Source organism: Mycena indigotica (assembly GCF_014461135.1).
Source record: "Mycena indigotica strain 171206Taipei chromosome Unknown Mind.scaff0004, whole genome shotgun sequence".
Taxonomy (NCBI): domain Eukaryota; kingdom Fungi; phylum Basidiomycota; class Agaricomycetes; order Agaricales; family Mycenaceae; genus Mycena; species Mycena indigotica.
In genome coordinates this window covers 3376132-3395410 of record NW_023503003.1, presented here as the reverse complement: position 1 = coordinate 3395410, position 19279 = coordinate 3376132, and the positions used below count along the sequence as shown (strand labels likewise).

Genomic DNA, 19279 nt, shown 5'->3' with positions numbered 1-19279 from the left:
ATAATTCGTTACTGGGACAGAAACTTGCTATCCAAAAGGCGCAGTGCTTCGCGGACCGCATCGGCCCGGACCTCACGAACATTGTGGGCATGGGGAGTCGAGCGAGCAAGCTCTTGCTCGCGGAAGTGAGCATGAGGATCGGTGAGGAGCACTGATGACTCAGAAGACGGATCAACATGGTCGGGCGGAGGCGGAGATAGCGATACCGTCGAGCCTGAACACTTTGAGCGACGAGCGACAACGTCGGCAAGCATATCCAGATCAGAAAAGTCAACATTTGGATGGGCTTTGAAACGACGCCAAGCATCGCTGGTAGGTATCGTCTCGTTCGACTCTGGAAACGGAGGCGAAGCCAGTCCTGGTAGCGATGGAACTGGTACGGCCAGGACAGAATGGGGATTTCCTGAAACACCATCCGTTTCACTAGAAGGCAGGGCAGACAGCTTTTCGCAGAAGGCTTTTCCAAAGGAATCGTCAGCACAGGCTGAGCAATTGGATGGGTCGCCGGAGCAAGTTGGTTGTGGTGGAGATACCTCAAATATGGTATTGATCTGGGTAGTAGGCCCGCGAGGTCGGAGTCGGAGAGGGACTGCCGGCTGGAACGGAGGTAGATTGTCTAAAATAGAGGGTTCGTCTGTAGGCGATGAGGCCCCAAGCACAATTGAACGAATAGTTGGAGGAATGACAGTCATTTTGGGGTCCTGGGTTTGCTGAAAAACATCACGACACACGCACGGGGTGTCTGGCGTGCAATAGCCACAGTCGAAGGTAGGGAACCCTCCAGGCTCAGACTTGAGTTGGGAGAATGTCACGAATGTGTCGGGCTGGGTGTCAAACGGAGTGGAAGGGTAACGTGAATCGGTAGATGAGTCCGGAGAAGAAACCATGGATTGTGGCGAGGCGAGATATGGAGCGCCAAAGCGACTCTCCGTTGTATCATGGTCTAGCTTGAATTTTTTGCGAGAGCTGGACGCGATGCTGGATGCTGGGGAGATGTCACGCCATCGTTTCTTGTCATTGAGTGTCGCATCGTGCTCCTGCTCAAGCTTGGCAATTCTTTCCTTTAAGACGGCATTTTCTTGTCGAAGAGACTCGTTCTCCTCCTTGAGCCGTTTCGCGACACCTTGCAAGGCAACATTCCGTTCAATTTCGCCTTGCTCGTATGACTGAACGCGTGCTTGTAAATCGGCGAGTTGGGATTGTTTCCGTTCTCGAAAAGCCCTTTGAGCCGCCCGGTTCTGGACTCGCCTCCCCTTCATAAGTTTTCGTCAGGACGATTCACGTTGGCTAATAGTCATCTCACCTGCTCGTCGCTCTGAGTCGGTGTAGCCTCTTTCTTGGGCTTGCGGCCAGGTTTCGGCTTTGGTTGAATAACCCATTCCTTGGATGCGGTTGCCCAAAGCGTGGGTGTGGCAGACATTGGGGGAAAAGACTGGCACTCAGTGAGAGATGAAGAGATTAAAAAGAGATTGCGCAAGTGATGGGTCGGCCGATTTCGGCCAAGTCTTGGCCTGCTCACTCTGTTTCCCAAGGTGTTTACCAGTCAAAGTCGCACGCATGGATCGTTTCCTAATACGATTAAGCTATACTACACGACTTCTTCTTCTTCCACTTGATCAATGAGCTCTTCAACCCAAACCTCAACCACTTCCTTCTCTGGTGCATCTGAATCAGCTCCGTGTTTGCCCCGGCCTTTTCCGTCTCCCAGGAATTCGTTCTTTGTGCGTTGTCGCCATGCATTCCACTCGTCCACAAGCCGCTTTCTCAGAGCAATAAGCTCGGCGCTCACATTGCTTTCTTCTGCAGCATCGTCCTCCTCAAATTGTCGACTGTACTCTTTCAAGTTTTTGCGGATGTGCCGTTGTTGCTCTTTTGACAGCAATGTCCTCGGTCTGGGTCGCCAAATGAATTGTTTGAAGCGATCTTGGATGAGCTTTGTTATCTCTTGACCACGGAAGTCCCAAATCGCATAGCCATTTTCGAGCTTGTGCCGAGTGTCAGTGTTCTCGATTTTACGATATGACAAGGAACCTTACTGTGTGCGTCCACGAACTGGCACTCGTGGCCAAGTAGCGACCTGAAGGATCCCACTCCACATCCGTAAGGGCGTAGTGGTCGGCAGTACCAAGTAATTGTATCCCGCTGCCCCAATCCTGGTTCGCCTTTTGTTGACTCTCATCAGTTGTGAAATCAAGGTCCCAAAACTCGAGCTCAGATTTGCTAGATGACCCGACGGTTGCTAAAACCACGTGTCGCCCACGGGGAGACCAGCGAATCGCATTGCTGGTCCGGTTTGAAAGCGTGCCTGAGAAAATAAGACTCGGGTTACCTTCGGAACCGGTGGTCTATTTATGACTTACGGAGCAGCTTAAAGTCGTTTTTGCCATGGTCGAGCTGATAGAAGCTGACGTCCGTCTTGATTGTGATGCCAGGTCCACCATTACCGAGATTGGGGTCGCTGCTGGCCACAATTGCGAAACGTTCGCCTTTGGGCTCCCAAGAAAAATCGGTTACGGTGTCTGAAAACTGTCAGAACCAGTCGTAGACAATGACCGGGAGCCACTTACCTTTCAGTTCGACTACCTCAACTGGGTAATCTTTTTCTCGGACCCGGAATATCTCCAAGTTACAAAAGATCGACTTCTTGGTCTTGGTATGGCGGTCTACTTTGACACACAAAAAGTCGCCCTGGTTTTGCCAGAACAATCTACACTGGAATCGTTTCAGGACATTTGCTCGTGAGAAGGCCCCGGCGGTCGTACCTCCGTGACATTGAAGAGATTCTTTTGACGCAGGATAGCCCGGCTTGGGAAACCTAGCAGAGTGACACGGGCTGGTTGATTCGCAACTTCGGGAGTCCAATATGCAAGCATGTTTTCTCTTGGCTTCTTGGGTGTCTTGCTGGCTTGGTCTGCTTCCTCTCGGTCTTTGTCGCCCAACGGACACCACTCGAAGTCGACGACGCCTTCGATTTTGAGACTCTTCTTCCCATGAAGATACATGGAAGGCAGCTCGTGAACGCTAATCATCTGGCCCGGAGTCACCCGTGCCACAAATTTATCGTCTGGACTCCATTTAAGGGCAGGCCATTGAATCTGTTTCCGGCTTTGGGGGTCATTTTCGTTGGCAGTTGAGAAAGTACGGAGAAGGTGGCCGGACTTGATATCCCACACAGCAAGATTGTTCCCTTCGTCGTCTGGTGAAAGATATTGCGGTCCCTGAGGTGCCCCGTCGGGTACCACAATTGGCTCATTCGACCAAGTAACAAGGTATTGCTCGCCAGGCGAAAAGTCAATAAGCTTCACCAATGGATGGGCAAAGCGTTGTTGAGGCTTCCAAGATGTCCCACCCCATAGACGTACTCCTTGTCGGTGTAGTGTTGCGATATAGGTACCCAGGGGCGACCATGCGACATAAAGAAAGTCTTTCCAATCCTGTGTAACCTCAGCCACGATTCATCGGAACCGATTCTATACTTGCAGGTTTCATTGCCGATTCTGATTGGGAAGGCTTTCCGTGCCAGTGAATTTCGACCTCTTCCCCACGATACGTCACATATTGGTCGCGTCCTTGCGGGTCCGCAAGCCAAGCTTTGAGATGCTCCTGCAAGTTTTATTCAGTTTACAGATAAAAGCCTGTGGACCTATTGACTGACCCTGGGAACATATTCTTCCACTTCAGGCTCAACGTAGGTTTCGTCCATCTCGCTGTAACGCTCGATGTCGGTGAACCGGTTGATTTTGAATGTGTGTTTAGAGTCAAATTGATAGTTGTGCATAGCGGCGATGGCCAAGCTGGCTTCATCCGCATTCTTGAATTCGATGAACAGGAAGCTGTGAGTAAAATCAACTCTGAGTCGAGGCAAGAATATTGGAACGCGAACCCTTGGTTGTTGCCCGTAGCATCGTCCCATGGCATATATATTTCCTCGGGTTTGACAGGAATACCCTTGCGGGTGAACTCCTTGCAGATACGACTGAGTAGTTTGTCGAGTTTTTTCTTGTCGATGATTGGGATACCATCTACGACGACAACGTTCTCGAGACTGTCATCAAGATGGACTTGGTACCTGGTAGGATGCAGTTAGCGATAACTCCAAAGGCCTGTAGCGGCGCACTTTGCTTCAATGTCAGAGTAGTCGATGCCTTCGTCGGAGTCCATTTGGGAGAAAAAAATGATCGATCACGTGCCGACAGATGTTTTGTCGCCGACCAATTCTTGGTACACCTTTCGTCCGCCGCTATGCCTCCCCGGTAGAAAAGAAACGCGCTGGATCCGCGATACAAGAGCATCTAGATCGAATTGCTCAAACTGGGTCTGAGGTTGTCATTCCAGACATTGAACGCCTTCGCCCTAATTCTCATGCTTCCCCACACTCGCCTCTATATGCAACGGAATACACTAATCTACTCAAAAAGCTGACTCATGCGTTCAATGCGAAGCAACTCCGCCAATTCATGCAACTCTACAACCTTCCGCTGCCAACAGACCGCAAAAAGGACCCTATGGCCATCGCAATTATGGAGCAACAGTGGAAATGGCCTTCTCTTGCAGCCATAGAGAAAGAAAAGCGCGCTGCCGAAATGGGAGTAGAGAGTACGCTACCGCCTATATTGCGTTCGTATGAATTCCAACCTGGTTCAATATAGCACTTCCTTTAACTCCAAGAGACGCCGTATTGATTCTCGGAAAAGGTACTGGAGAGTCGGTATATACCTAAACGAACTAAAGAACGTCTTATCAGACGGAGCGGAATCGCGTGCCCTATCCCACCAACATAACGTTCGGTTGAAGTTCCAATCCCATCCTCTTGCTTTGCGAATTGAAGGAACGAATGGTGCATTGAAGGAAGTCATCAAGCACATAAACCATCTCAAGACTGTACGTTAAAACACATCCTATGCATTCTCTCAAAGTCAAAAAGTCCATAGTCGAAGAGTTCTTTCAACTACCACCAGGAGCAACGATCAGCGCCAATATCTTCACTCGCATATCGCGTCTTTCTGGGGCTCTAGTGGAAGAATTTGGGGAATCGAAAGTTAGCTGCAAGACTTTCTGACTTGAACGATTCTCAGTATCTACAGGTCCGCATTTCGTTCCTTGAACATCATTCCAGGACCGGACATCTTGTTCGACGACTCCTTGCTCAGTGTTTGTGTGAAGTAAGCGTCAACCATAAGAAGAAACGTGCGTATCTGATGTTGTGCTTAGGACACTCGTCCACAACAGTCACGATTATTCTGCCATCTCCCACCGACTGTTCCCAGCTCCTCCTCGCTGCCAACATCTTCTGCTTTTGCTCACTATTATGCGCTGTTCCCCTTTTTATCGCCGCGTTTTCTATCCTGGAGCACAAGCACTCGTGGCGTTTTTAGAGTGCGACGCGTTGAAGATTGGCAAGGCCCTTCTGTTATTGAAGACCTCAAAAAAACTGGAGGATTGGTGATGGGCCGAGGGCGGCTGTTAAATATTCACCAGTGAGTTTCTTGCGCCCTTAACAGTCTCACCGACTTATCTCACTTAGGCAGGATGTTGAGCTTCAAAGTCTTCTTTCAAGCAATGTACCGACTACGCACTCGAGGAGTGTTATAGCCACGTGAGCACACTTGGCAGCAATGACTGTGCTGACCCAAGACAGCATGGGCCATGTTCTTCTAACATCCCCACCGGGTAAACAGTTCCAAATTACACCTCCGCTTCAAGGTCATCTGAAGATACCTGGTATGTTGAATTGGATCAAAACTTCTACGGAGCCCATATTGTTTGCGCCAACGTGAGCTTCTTCCTTGATCGAAGTGTTGGTCCTCATTGGCAGTTGAGGCTGCCTGCTCCCTCTCCTGGAGAAGTGGCATCTCATAAAGCATTGCACCGCCTGGTATATCGTTCAGTCAATACCCCAGATGATGAGACTTGCCATGTCATCAAAGTCGAAGTCACACTTCCTACTTCTCAAGCAGACACCAAAGGAGAGGACCTGGAATGTCAGTGCACAATGAGCCAGCTGGTCGACTTCGATATCCTGATGCCTGACCGGTGAGGATGAAAGTTGTGCTACTTTCTATATATTCAGAATCCTACAGATCCGCTGACGTCCGGCTTTCAACACTCGATTCGATCGAGTTGCCTCCAGGAGACCTGCCGTCGACGGTTGGCAGCTACCTCACAGAACTTGGTTCATTGTTGGTGACGATCTCTTCTTTGACCGACGCTAACAAATTTTGTAGCATTGACTTCAAAGATCCAGATGCCCTCCAACCTGAACCCCCAGTCACTTTCAGCTTTGAAGGAACTTCTTATCTACTTCAAGCTTGTACCAACGTTCGACAAAAGGTCGAGCCGACGAACACCCCTTCTCTCAGTGTCATCTTAGAGAGCGCTGTCGACTTAGAAGGGGAACAAAAGTCAACCGCGCATCAGGTAGGACTGTTTCCATAATATAATGTTACTGTTGACCACGGGCCTCAGGTTGTTTGCAATGGTGATTTGGGCGACGAAACCGTCTGGAAAGCCTTCTTGGCCTTATGCGATGCCATGACGTCCCCAACGACAACAACTAGCATTCCCTCGAGAACTCCTTTACTATAATATTCACTGTAGCACTCTAAATCAAGCTAATCCATCTCATGCTCATGACCGTCGACGCTTTTTGTTGGCTTTCTCGACTCTCTTCTTCGCGCGGACCTGAAAAAACCATCAGTATCGAGTCAAAAACGCAACCCGATCCATAGGTATTTACCTCTTTTCTCATTCGTGCATCCACCATGGTGTACCTTCCTTTGACTCCCTTGGGACGACCCTGGATGCCCTTGTGAGCCCCCTTAGCCACCACCACCTTGATGTCCTTCTTGGCCTTCTTTCCTGACGACAACCCTTTGCGCATCACTTTCTCTATTTGCTGCGCCTTCTCTCTCTCCGACATGTCAGTGGTTGCATTCACACCCTCGGCTTTCTTCATTGCCTTCTCGAGTTTTTGGGCCGCCTTGAACTTTTTCCGAGCCTTTGCCTCGGCGACCTTCTTGATCGGGCGAGCGTCCAGCGCACGCTGTTTGGCACGAAGCGCGGCAACAGCTTCTTTCGTTATCGGAATGTTAGGTTTATAGTGTTTGGCTTCTTCATCGAGGAACCACTGTGGCAATCCTTCCTTCGAGTTGAGCGAATAGCGATTGAAGCCGTCATTGATCAATTGGGTTTTCGTCTTCTGCCGGTTGACAAGTTGTTGGGCCAAAGTTACAGCCTCCGCTGTGGTAAGCCCATGCCCTGCGACCTATTCAGACCAACTATTGGAGCACACCTATAATGAACGCACTGTCAATCTTGTCTTTCTTTATTTGATCTTGGTCTTGGTCTTCGACATCCCACATGTCTACGTCCTCTTCCTCGGTTGCTTTAACAATTTCGAAATCGTCCTGGTCATCCGAAGCTTCGGCCTATGCCACCGTTAACTCGTGTGCTAGAGGTGAGAGAAACAATTTACCGTCTCTGCCCAATCATTTTCATTGCCGCTTTCCTCCGCCGAAATATTGTCTTCTTCGATATCGACATCAAGACCGTTGAAAATGTCTTGGCTGAACCATAACTTGGCAGCTTGACTTGAAGTTTTTGGTTCACGGAGATCGTTTACTAGTTTGGGGCGCTTTGCTGCTTTTGTGGGAACGGCGGTGTCTGGCTGCTGTCGCTTAAGATTTGGCCGGGGTTCATCGTCATCGCTGTCCTCGGAGGAAGAGCCATCATGATCGTCATCTTTTGCAGCCTCCATCTCATCCCAGCCACCATCCTCCTCTTCACTGTCAGAGTCCACGTCGATGGGTTCTTGACCATTGATGCCTCGCCATTCCTCACGCTCAGCATTTTTTTCGCGGGACTCCTTCACTTTGAATTTGGCATCGCGTTCACGAAGTCGGTCGCGATATGCCTCGTACAACCCATCCATCTCTTGTTCCAACCCGTCCACTTTACGCTGTCTCTCCTCGTCCGAGTCCAGAACAGAATCATTGTCATTGTCGTCGGAGTTTTCTTCGTCAGAGCTCTCAGCATCAGAGCGGTCACCGAGCGCAGAGACTCCCCCTCGTTTCCGTAAGCCTTTCTCTGCGCCACCCAGGTCAAAGAAGTCTCCTTGGCCTCCCAAAGACAAGTCTTGTTGCTCGAGGCCGATATCCAATGGCGCTGTCATTTGCAGCTGCATCCGTTGAATTGTACGTGTCTTGATCTCGTTTGCCCGACGTCGTTCGCGCTTGGCTCGCGCAGCTGCTTCAGTATTGAGACGTTCGAGCTGGTCGTTGTATTGAGAAGGGGACTTGGAATATGAGCTCAACAACAAACCTCTTCTTCAATTTGCTGTTCCTCGTCGACTTCTTCGACAACCTCGACTGTTTCGGTTGCATCTTCAACGTGTTTCGATTTGTTGTCGATTCCAAGCTAGATGATTTTGAATGGAATGTTGAGACTAGAATTGCATTGGCTCACCTCTTCTCGAAGGGCTAGCCGCCACCTTGTTAGCAACTTGAAATCACCCTTTCCTAGGACTTTCAAATCATGGAAATTCGCTACAACATCTCCAGTCGTGATGTCAAGCTTCAACCACCTGAGGACAGTCAGAAATGAATGGACAAGATTGTATTACGCACTCTTTCTCCTCCTCCGTGGAAAATGTCATCTGGTTGACTCCACCAAGCACAGAGATTGGGTCTGAACTTCGCACAAAATCGGCAACAGGGACCTTTTTGAATAGCGTATAGTCGCCTTCGTCGTAACCATCACGCTTGCGTCGCTTTTTCTCTGGCTGGAAGACATTGGCTTGTGCATTGTTGGCTGAAGCTCCCTTGTCGGTTCCAGAGATAGAGGCGGAAAGATCCTTGAAAACGTGTTTCGGGTCAAGGAACTTTGGATCCAGGTGCTTCGGCGCCAAAAAATCGCGACAAACGACGAAAATTTCAGCAGAAACATTCCTGAACCGTGTCAGAAAGGGCAGAACTTTTAATTCATAGGGATAGTACCTGGAAGAGGGAGGCTTGGTAGCTTCCACCTTGGAGAAAAGTTGGTTGAAGACCCACATGAGGTTGTTGTAGTCGGCGCTACGGAAGACCTTGGTGATGAAAGTTCCGCCTTTGACGAGAAATTCGACAGCCAGTTTCAAGCTCATAAGCACGAGTTCGGATTGGGCGTATGCATCCTGGATCCAAGCGGTACCAACATTTGGTGCACCATCGTGAAGAACAACGTCCGCCCGCCAATCCTTGAGTTCCTGACGAATAAGCTGGCGACATTGAGGAGTAGTAATGTCAGAGGCAAATGTAACGACGCGAGGAATGGGTTTGATTGGCACAAGATCAACGCCTGCATCGAGGTTGAATTATAGTTCAGCAAAAATTTGCAGCGCCGTACCAACAATGACACTGTTTTGGGGCATATATTTGCTAGCAACTTGGAGCCAACCTCCTGGCGCAGCACAGAGATCGATACAACATCTCGCAGATTCAAGGAAGGAGTATTTTTTGTTTAGTTGAATAAGTTTGAATGCAGAACGAGCCCGATAACCCTGCTCCCTGTCAAAAAATGAGTAAACGAAGGTCAACCAGGTAGCATAGTTGACGCACTTGGCTAGTTTGTAGAATTTGTCTAGACGGCCCTTGCCAGTCTTTTTCTGAGCTTTGCCCATCGAGAACGGAAGAAAAGTGTGGGAAGCTGTCACACCGGCTTTGGGTTCCCTCCCACTCAACCTAACTCAACTTCCAGCTTCAGCGCTCAACTGAGCCTCAACACCCTATTTCGTTCCGATCTCTACCTGCATGAATCCCAATCTCCTTTGGAAGATAGGCAGCGGCTTTGTCGCTACTGGCGTGATCACTGGCGCGTTTGGGGCCCATGCTCTCTCCACCCGGCTTTCACCTGAGAGCTTGAATTCTTTTCGAACGGCGTCAAGTTATTCAGTTCGTCCATGGAATATTCGCGCTGTCCCCCACACAAATTATTATAGATATTCAACGGGCTTGCGCTGCTTATTATATCAACGCATCCACGGTTTTCTGTTCACCGTTTTGCGGGGCCGGCAATTGTTGCAGGGGCAACCGCGTTCTCTGGCAGCATTTTTGCGCTGGTCTTGAATCGGGATCTGAAGTTTCTTGGTCCTGTTACGCCGCTCGGAGGGTTGCTGATGATTTCAGGGTCAGTCGCTGACGATGCGAAACGTCCTACTTTCCTCACTCTTCACAGCTACGTTTCGATGATCTTCTGAGTTACACACAAGCCATGGCCCATAGGAGTGTAGCTTCTATAGACTTGGTATAAAGAAATATACTACTTGGTCACATGTAATGATGGAGCGCGTCGGTCACATCGTGACATAACAGTAAACAATTCTTTCTCATCGTCCACGATGACTACTCCAAGCGATGCCCCGCCTATCCTAGACGCGCCGTCGAGCCAAACTCGCCCTCCCCTTCCACTTTCTGCCTCTTTTCCTGTCCTCCCCACGACTAGTTCAATCTCCCCCTCTCGCCCACTAAAGCGACGACTCGCGTCGACCTCGGCTCTCAATTTTTTTGTCCCCGCAGCCGACACCTTCAAGCCACTTCCGTACGCGCCAAATGCTGGTGCATCGCGCACTTCTCTCGCTGAGCGTGTACGGCCTGCCACTCAGCATCCAGCGTCGACTGTCAGCATGGACCCATCACCCGCAGACCCTGACGCCATATTTCTCCGTTATCCATTCGCTTCGTTCCCCGACCAAGAATTATATCCAGATGGAATCACCTACACAACTCTCGTCGAAAAGCCAAATTGGTTTCTTGTGGCAGAGGACTACATCTCAGAGAAGGGCACGAACCCTGACGCGGTCGCCTACCCGCTCTATCTCGAACCTCCTCGCGGCTGGTGTCCCGCCAAGAAGAAAGATCTCAAAGAAAAAGGACCTGAAGTTTGGCCGGACGGTGAACAGCCTCGTCTTCGTTGCACCTTCTGTCGCCGGACGTACGCGGGCGTAAATGCGAAGAGTATGTGGCGCCGACATGTTTTCGAGAAGCATAAAATCGCAATGTCTAATCGCCGCAATGACCTTGAGCGACCACGTGGTCGAAGCTCCTCTAACAGTACGTGCATCGAGCGTCTGCAGGGCGCCGTATTCTAATCGCACTGCAGAGGAAAACAAACGCGCCAACATCACTAAAGCTCTAAAGAAAGAGGAGAGCCACGAAACCATTGTGAACCTCGACGACGACGACGTAGAAACGCTCGATGCGCCGGTTGATCCACTAGCAGCTTCGCCTGACGTCGATTTCCCAGCTAGTCCCGCTCCCGAGCGCGTCATTCCTCCAGCATCACCCTACGACCCCCTGCTTACCCCATCATTCCGCCATTCACCTCCCCGTCTTCCTTCGGATCATCCTTGGCGATATAACAGTCCCAGCCATCCATTGCATCGCTCACGAAACGTGTCTTTGACGATGTTGCGCGGAGACAGTCCTATTATCCAAACACCTCTTCTCAAGAAAAGCATGGATGGATTATCGAGCCCCTGCGGCAGCAGCACTCTTGCTTTTCGGACGCCTGAAAGTGTACTGAAGATACTGCCTTTTCCACGATCGCTCTTTGCTCGCAGTAAACTAGGGAGCACGCCCCCTTCTTCGGTAACGCGCCACACAAGAGCCTCGTCTGATGTGTCTGAAGCTTGGGATGCGGAAGGGTCGCTTAGCTTAGACCCCTTTATCACTACTTGGGATGATGACGACAACAAGAGTCCTCCGACATCGAGTCCTGCCCGCGCACCGAAGAGTCCAACTCCTGTCGTCAAAGGTGCTGGAGTGAACCTTTTGGCGCCATTTACCCTTCCTGACACGCCAGGAAACATGCTGGAGATTGACGATCTATTGCAACTCGAAGTAGACGACGAAGAGGAAGTCTTCGTGTCGCTGACATGTAGCCAGACCAGCAATGGGGAAGACCCACCGTCGAAGCGACGGCGCACTGGCGATATTGGGATTTGAGTATATCTACTGCTGCTTTGCTTTGTTTTGCTGTGTGTATAATTAACATGTATCCATCTACCATCTACAAGTATCTATAGCTACTTTCCTGCTAGGACAAATGAATTGATCTATGGTCATAAGAGGGCAGGTCTTTGGAATAAGCTGTTGTGTAGGTAGTATAGAGATGTAAATAGGAGGAATATGATAAGTAATATCTCTGAAGAAACTGGGGGAGACAAAAATTCATATATAAATGCAGAAGTGCATTATACATAGGTAAAAATCTACCTAGCTTGTCCACAAGGCCATATGAAACATCCCCAGCCCTGAGCCACTGAGGCAACTCCAGGGAATAGGTGATGGTGTAACACTCACCTGATGTACTCCCAGCCACAAGAGCATAACAAGACAGCTCTGGGCAGGAGACAACTGTGGCCTGGACCAGCATGACACATGACTGGGTGGGAACCAACAGTAGCCAGCCCCCCTAGAGCACATAAGGTGGGGCAATATGTGAATAGTCTTGAATGTTAGGCCAGATGGTAGTGCTGAGCTAAGAATAAATGAATGAATAGATGTGATCTACTATACAAGGAGTTGTGATTACCAAAAAAGGAAGAGCTAATAGTATCCTAATTTGGATAGACAACTCAACCAACCCCGCAGCTTGGTGACATTGGCGTTTTGGGCATTAAGTTTCTAGTACATATGTACTTTTTCTCCCAGATTTTCAATTCTTCTATGCCTATCGATAGCCCTTGAAAATCTAAGACTTGTGATGTTTTTATTTTTGCATGAAACCTAAAATTATGTGTGCTAGAGCAAAAGTCTCTGAGGCGGCTGATAAGTCCTGAGCCTTTGCTTGGACTAAGCATGGACCAAGCTGTCAGACGTGTGACGGTAACAGTCTTGGATGAGCCGGATGGGAACTTTCTTGTCCATAGCACATATAATTTTTTACATTCACGCAAAAATAAAAACATCCCAAGTCTGAGTTACTTTTTGCTAGCCTACTCAGTTAGGTTTGTGAACAACACCCTTGGGCAGTAGCTGTAAGGGGAGCATGTGATGTGACAGCTGTGACTGATCACGTGACTGGTCCGTGCGCAGATAGCCCTGTACTTAAGTAGTTGGCCGTGGGGCTGTTCCCCCGGCTTTGGTATCAACTAGGCACCTGGACCCTCATCCCCTGACAGTAGCCCAGGTTTTGCTAGCAAACCTGGGGAAGGGCCTAAGGGTCACAAATATAACACTCTTAAAAAAACTATTTTATTTATATTTTAGGGTTAGATCATAGTATTAATGATAATATTGATGCCATTGAGATAATGTCATTGATGTGGAACGATTTTTGATTGACATCAGTACTTTTGATAGCTATGTCAAGATACATCAATTTTCATCTAATTAGGATACATACCTTTGCCCCAGATCACAAGCCTACCTAGATGTTTATATGGGTCTTCGGCCTGAAAAAATAGTGATTTGCCTTTCCATATCTGGTAATAGCTTAGTCATAGCTATCAAACTCATTAAGATATTCACAACTGATTGAATGTCACATTTCTTGTCACAGGACCCAGTATTGACTTCCTATATAGCTTGCCCAGGTGTGCGTGCAACACTGTTGGGCAGTATCCCAGGTTTTGCTTGCAAAACTGGCTCCCTGTCCTGTTTTTTGCGCAGACTAAATATCTGCAAAAACATCTAAATAAAACTTAAAACAGTAGTATATATGATTCTGAACCATTTTAGGAAGAAATATGTAGATATCTGAAGGGCTCGGCAACGGTGTGGCCTGATGGAGAATCCTATGAATGTCTTGCATAAAATTGTTTGATCTCCCGTAGTGTAGCATAGACCATCTCTAGTCTATATGACATATCAGCTGATGACCACTGCTATCCACCTAGCTTAACCACAGCTTATTCCTTGCCTCAGTTAGCTGTCACTTATGTTTTGCCAAACAACCACGCATTTCAACGCTTGCATACTGTGCAAAAAATGGGAAATTTGCCTGGACAACGACGATTGGAACAAATGGAAGATGAGGTGAAGGTTGGGCAAAGGAGTTACTGAATCAAGCTTGTTTGATGGAAGTCACATCACGGTCATATGTCACGCGCCCACCCAAGCACTTCAAGTTGGTCATAATAAGTTACATACTCTAGAGGCCTGTTTTTTTAAAATACTGTATTACTGCTAGACAGGATCTATATTACTCTTCCACTCAATTGTTCTGCCACTCTACTATAGAAGCAAAGATATAACCTTAGAGACTGAAGTGGCATAAGTTCTGAAGTGGCATAAGTCCTTCAGATGAGCTAGAGCAGTATATTTGCCTTTTTGTATCATCAGACAAGGACAGAATCTGATGATCATCCCCAGGAATCAAAGGAAAATCAGTGGATTAAAAAATAAAAAAAATTAAGAAAGGCAATGATAAAGAGGTTCAAGATGAGAGTCCTGGTAATATATCAGAGGAACCTCCCTTTCAGACCTGTCTGGCTGCTCCACTCTACCTAACCCTTCCAAATCACTTCACTCTGTACTTCCTTAGACTCTTGGCAATATCATCTATGTTAGGCCCTGTTAGCACTGATACACAATAACCTCCTAGACAGGGCAACCCTGGAGACCCCGACGAAAGCCTAGCAGGGGAGGATCCAAAGCGTCAATAAAAAGCTATGGAAATACATGGAGGGACCGACCTAGCAGGGGAGGATCCAAAGAGAAGAAACTCTAAGGGCCCGCCTACTAGGGCGCTAACTATATACTGGTCGTACGTAACTACCAACGTAGAGCACAGAAGGCCTGAGCGGCGTCGCAGGCTCTGTCCCAAGGTGATCGTTAGGAGGGTCTTGACAGATCGGTGATTGTACAGGTGAAGGAGGCCGAAGCTGAGGGTCGGGGGTGGGTCGGAGCGTCCGAGGGGGCGCCAGTCGGATGTGCCTCGGATGCGCTTGGACGGTCCAAAGGAGGCCGAAGGAGGGGTTCCCCTGACAGAGGATTGGGGACACAGATAGGTGAGTTGGACCCAGATGTATCTGGAGAGTCGACAACCATAGGCAATAGTATAGAACTCGGTGCAGCTGCAGGAGATACAGAAGACTCAGGCTGACCAATAAACGCAGGTGATGCCATAACGACTGCAGTACTGGGAGTAATACCGTTTCGAAGGAGATGAGCAATTTGAGTTAGCAGAGCTCACTCTGATGAGGTAGAACTAGCAAGAGGATGTGACTCAAACTGTTGATCCAATTTTTCAAAGCGATCGATGACAATGTTCTTAGCATTGAATAGGCCAACAATTGACATCTTGACTTTCTGATAGCCTGTCCAAGCTGGCTCCAACAATAACACATCTGGTCCAAACTGTCAAACCCTGGGTTCAAAAACCCTTTTTCTTCGCCCTTTAAACCTTTTATTTTGGCCCTGGTTGATAAGATAAGACAAGGAGGAGATAAGATGGACGATAAGATGGTGATTGGATCATCAGATGTCGATGCTGATGTTGATTGACAGCGTGGAGTTGGACATGAGGCAAACAGCACGTAAAGGCATGGCTAAAGTATGACGTCATTGCCTCTCGTATTAGGCATGGTAAACACATGGTAGTAGTGTATATAAAGTAGAGTAGATTTCGTCTTGTACCCCAGTCTTCGAATTGCATCATCTTTACGATATCTTTTCATGGTGCTTCTTGCTTGCCTTCACTGGCCAACTGGCATCCTCTGAATTGGTGTTGTTTGTGACACAAACCGAGTCAACATTGCTGAAATGAAGAGCGCCTGATATCTCAAGGTTATCGAAACCAATGTTGAATGATGCGTAACGTCCAATGAACAATCCCATTCGTAAGCTCCTCATCTGTCACATATAAGAACGGTTCAGCAGCGATATTGATCTAATATTTTATAGGAGAAAAACTGGCTGAAGCAGCATCCATATAGAGCGTTTTCTTGACATCTAATGCCAGTGTTTCAATCCAGGTGCTGCACATTAGCCTATTTGCTATCCAGGCCAGAATACTGTTCCAATAATGTTTGTACAGCCAATCACATGCTAGGTAATTGCTAAACATGATACATTCACATTCAAAATGTGAATATAACAAATTGAGCGCCTGCATACTGTCAGCGCTACTAATAACCTGCTAGACAGATGCTAGAGCTGTTGCTGCCGCAATTGAGCTTGGATCCAACCCCAGATAGTTAGAGATCTGAACAAGTTGCAAGTAGACATTGCCATCAACTAACATATTATCAGCCGCAATACATTCACATGCTTGTCTGACATTTGTTAAATTGTTGTGAAGGGCAGCAAGGGATAGGAAGGTTATAAAGGGAATATCATCTGATTCAAAAATAAATATCTTGTAGGTATAATTATAATTTCCGACCTGAGTTTAATGTTTGTGATTGCCAAGTAGACTTAGATGATATTCTGACTTCTGTTTCACTAAGTAACAGCCCTACCCACTTGCTGCCTTGCGACTGTAGTCCACAGTCTGAGCTAGATACTACTGGGAATTATAAAATTAAAATTCCAAATGAACAAAGAAAAATTACCTAAGATATGAGTTCATTTAGTTACTCTCTCTAATGTCTTTCCTAGTCGCTTCTTGACTCCCCCTCACTATCATCTTCATTAACTCACTCATCTCTCTCTTCATTGATATAGCTTTCGTCATCAAACATCCTTGTCTTTCCTTTTGCTAATTATTACTTTGCTGTCGCTAAGTTTTTTCTTGACTTTTTGCTTCAGCGCCTGAGTTGCGGCTGATTTTCTGGATTTGTTGGTCTTAGCCGCTGTGGTTTTGAGAGCATCGGCTTTCTTTGCACGTGGTTGTTTAGGCTTCTTATCTATAAGCGACAGTTTAGTCGAATCAAACAGAAGCATAAAATATAACCTACCTGCTTTCTTCTTTGTTCTGTCCACTCATAACTTGTCAGCCCAACTGGGTATCTCTCCCTATGAGCCCAGAAATGGTATATATCGCTAGTATTCAGCAGCATGCTCGTCCCACTGTTGTGCTGCATATGAACATTGCTGATTCATGTCCTCCATTCAAGCAGCGACAATAAGATCAAAGACTACATATGGGGCAGAAACATTAAGTTCTGGATTGCAGTGACCAGGAGCAAACTCCCAACGGTCGATGCAACAGCGTTCCCCATCAATAATAAAGGAAACGGAGTGTTTGAAGGGTTCAGGATAAAACTGAAGCTGAACGTTGGCTCTCAGATAGAAGTGATTGATATTCTTGGCGAGTTGCTGCAGGAAAAAGAATACAATCAGCATCAGTGCCTGTACCACAAAGGTAATCAGTGCAAGAATGCCCATAATGAAGATACCCTCTTGAGCAAAGGTTGTACAGTTGGTTTGACTGGTCTCGTCTGGAACCCTGATTGGTATAGTAAGATATTCTGAATGCAAGTCAGAAGATTGAGCACAGTCAAGGTTTAACTAACCTAGAATAGATGATTTCAGATGTTAGATAGAGTAGCTCGCCATTAGGCTATATGCCAACTCAAACATGGTCTATTCTATTCATTAACCCACCCTGCCTATCGGTCACATTAGCAAGACGAACACTCTAGTTTTGAAGAGGGGCTGGATCATTCTCTAGTGAGAGTAGTGGAGTCCCTGCATGTCGATAAAGACCTGAAAAGAGCATTGATAACAGTTTATCCAAGACACTAATTCCAAGAAGGAAGAAGAAACCTGAAGTGTAGTTAGGAGGAAGGTTGGAGAAGACGGTCATATGAGTTAGATGTCTAGGACTATCTTTGTTATCAACATGTTGTGAAATAAAATTAGCTTATCTTAAGTTCTACTGCTTCCAGCAAATCGCAACTTAACTTCTGGCCCATAACTTAAGTTCCAGGCTCACCTCTCTCATTCTGCTATATAAACAGATGTCCAGTTGCAGAACTTAAGTTTTCAGGCTAGGAACTTGAGTTGATTACCACTTAAGTTTGAACATAACACGTAAGTTTAACTTTAAGTTTTAGCAAACAATGCTCTAAATGCATACTAAAAATCTTTATATGCACGGTGTATGCCCTGAGGAAACATTAGCAGAGTGACTATCGTTGAAGGATAGTTTATACCATGTCATCCATCCACTTGAAGACCACTTCACGCCAGTGATCAATGCGTGAAACCAGGTCATCAAAGCTTGTGGCACAGACCCAGTCATGATGGGCACCCAGGTCAGCATTGCGGAATGTTGCACGGGCATTGTGCTGCAGCCGCTTGGACATAGCTGCCTGCATTCGGGCAAATGAGACTGCACCTGACATCCCCCCATCACGTGCTTCTGCATGTTCCGCCAAGCCATCCCAGACAGCAGCATCCCGACCAAACCGCTCAATAACACGCCATAGCTCAGCATGTTTCCGCTCATACTGTTCCAGCCAGCGGTACATTTCCGCTTCTGCTCGAAGATATTGCACACGGTCCGCTAATTTAAGTTAGCTTTGGATGTCTCTGAAGTCTGAAGCATACCTTCACGCTTGTATTCTGTAAGCTTTGAAGCATCACCCATTCTTTCCTTTGCCCATCCATCCATCCATATCCACCCATCACCCTTTCTTTCCCTTTTTCTTCTTCTGCTTCTTCTGTCTCTTTTTGCTGGGTGCCTGATCAGAGCCTGTACCATCAGAATCACATGGTGTATCAGACATGTCTTCCTCGCTGCTGGCGGCAGGCATAATGTCTTTTACCCGTTTAGCTGGGCGGGGTGATTTATAGAACCCTAGAATCATCTTCAGTACCTGAGTTCAACAGGGAATTGTACACTGACCTGATCGCTTGAGAGACTGTGTTCCAGTAAGCAACTGTGGCTCATCATCTGAGTCCCCCCCTGCAGCCAGCACCTGTTGCCGAATTATGGGTACCAAGGGCTTTTTGCCACTCTGAAGATACCATGCTGTCCCATCGAACAGTCGCGAGTCGCCTTTAGCACGATGCAAATGAGTTTCTTTGCGTCGGGTATCGCGTCGGGTCAAAGGTGGGAAGGGCTTGTCAGAATCTCGCTTGATATGGCCAAGATTGACTAAGGCCTCACGTGCGCAATTATATATATGCCGATCTCGTGGTCCTTAACGAGATTTCCGTTTTGCTCATTTCGTTGTGAGCGAGTCATGCCACCCTGCCCCCGATAATCAAGCTCACGTGCTTTTTTAGTTGCTGAGAGTGCAAGTGATGCTGCCTGAACAGCAAGAATGCTGTTCTCTGCCTAACTGCAGCGTAGCTTGATCTCCGTGTTGCGCAACATGATATCTTGGGGGTCAGTTGAGAACTCGGAACGC

General features: G+C 47.6%; 6 protein-coding genes across 6 annotated transcripts; 3 read left to right on the top strand and 3 right to left on the bottom strand.

Moving 5' to 3' along the window:
• Positions 1-8: 8 nt before the first annotated feature.
• Positions 9-1420, bottom strand: MIND_00494600 (BZIP domain-containing protein; the record flags this gene model as incomplete). The annotated part of the gene is made up of 2 exons (XM_037361743.1): positions 9-1253; positions 1304-1420. 2 exons carry the CDS (start codon positions 1418-1420, stop codon positions 9-11), a joined length of 1362 nt encoding a protein of 453 aa, XP_037222035.1.
• A 168-nt stretch (positions 1421-1588) lies between these two features.
• Positions 1589-4161, bottom strand: MIND_00494500 (Eukaryotic translation initiation factor 3 subunit B; the record flags this gene model as incomplete). The annotated part of the gene is made up of 9 exons (XM_037361742.1): positions 1589-1984; positions 2037-2305; positions 2361-2519; positions 2568-2712; positions 2763-3434; positions 3466-3603; positions 3656-3833; positions 3884-4069; positions 4118-4161. 9 exons carry the CDS (start codon positions 4159-4161, stop codon positions 1589-1591), a joined length of 2187 nt encoding a protein of 728 aa, XP_037222034.1.
• Positions 4162-4196: 35 nt separating this feature from the next.
• MIND_00494400 (uncharacterized protein) lies at positions 4197-6585 on the top strand (the record flags this gene model as incomplete). The annotated part of the gene is made up of 12 exons (XM_037361741.1): positions 4197-4596; positions 4650-4694; positions 4745-4881; positions 4925-5038; positions 5085-5162; positions 5212-5477; positions 5525-5596; positions 5639-5773; positions 5821-6033; positions 6081-6179; positions 6225-6417; positions 6466-6585. 12 exons carry the CDS (start codon positions 4197-4199, stop codon positions 6583-6585), a joined length of 1872 nt encoding a protein of 623 aa, XP_037222033.1.
• Positions 6586-6627: 42 nt separating this feature from the next.
• Positions 6628-9655, bottom strand: MIND_00494300 (AdoMet-dependent rRNA methyltransferase SPB1; the record flags this gene model as incomplete). The annotated part of the gene is made up of 10 exons (XM_037361740.1): positions 6628-6681; positions 6737-7257; positions 7307-7427; positions 7475-8269; positions 8320-8415; positions 8464-8581; positions 8625-8945; positions 8994-9333; positions 9382-9542; positions 9594-9655. 10 exons carry the CDS (start codon positions 9653-9655, stop codon positions 6628-6630), a joined length of 2589 nt encoding a protein of 862 aa, XP_037222032.1.
• A 130-nt stretch (positions 9656-9785) lies between these two features.
• On the top strand, positions 9786-10231 carry MIND_00494200 (DUF423-domain-containing protein; the record flags this gene model as incomplete). Its single annotated transcript, XM_037361739.1, has 2 exons — positions 9786-9926; positions 9974-10231. 2 exons carry the CDS (start codon positions 9786-9788, stop codon positions 10229-10231), a joined length of 399 nt encoding a protein of 132 aa, XP_037222031.1.
• Positions 10232-10366: 135 nt separating this feature from the next.
• Positions 10367-11978, top strand: MIND_00494100 (uncharacterized protein; the record flags this gene model as incomplete). The annotated part of the gene is made up of 2 exons (XM_037361738.1): positions 10367-11084; positions 11134-11978. Exons 1-2 carry the CDS (start codon positions 10373-10375, stop codon positions 11976-11978), a joined length of 1557 nt encoding a protein of 518 aa, XP_037222030.1. The 5' UTR covers positions 10367-10372.
• Positions 11979-19279: the final 7301 nt, after the last annotated feature.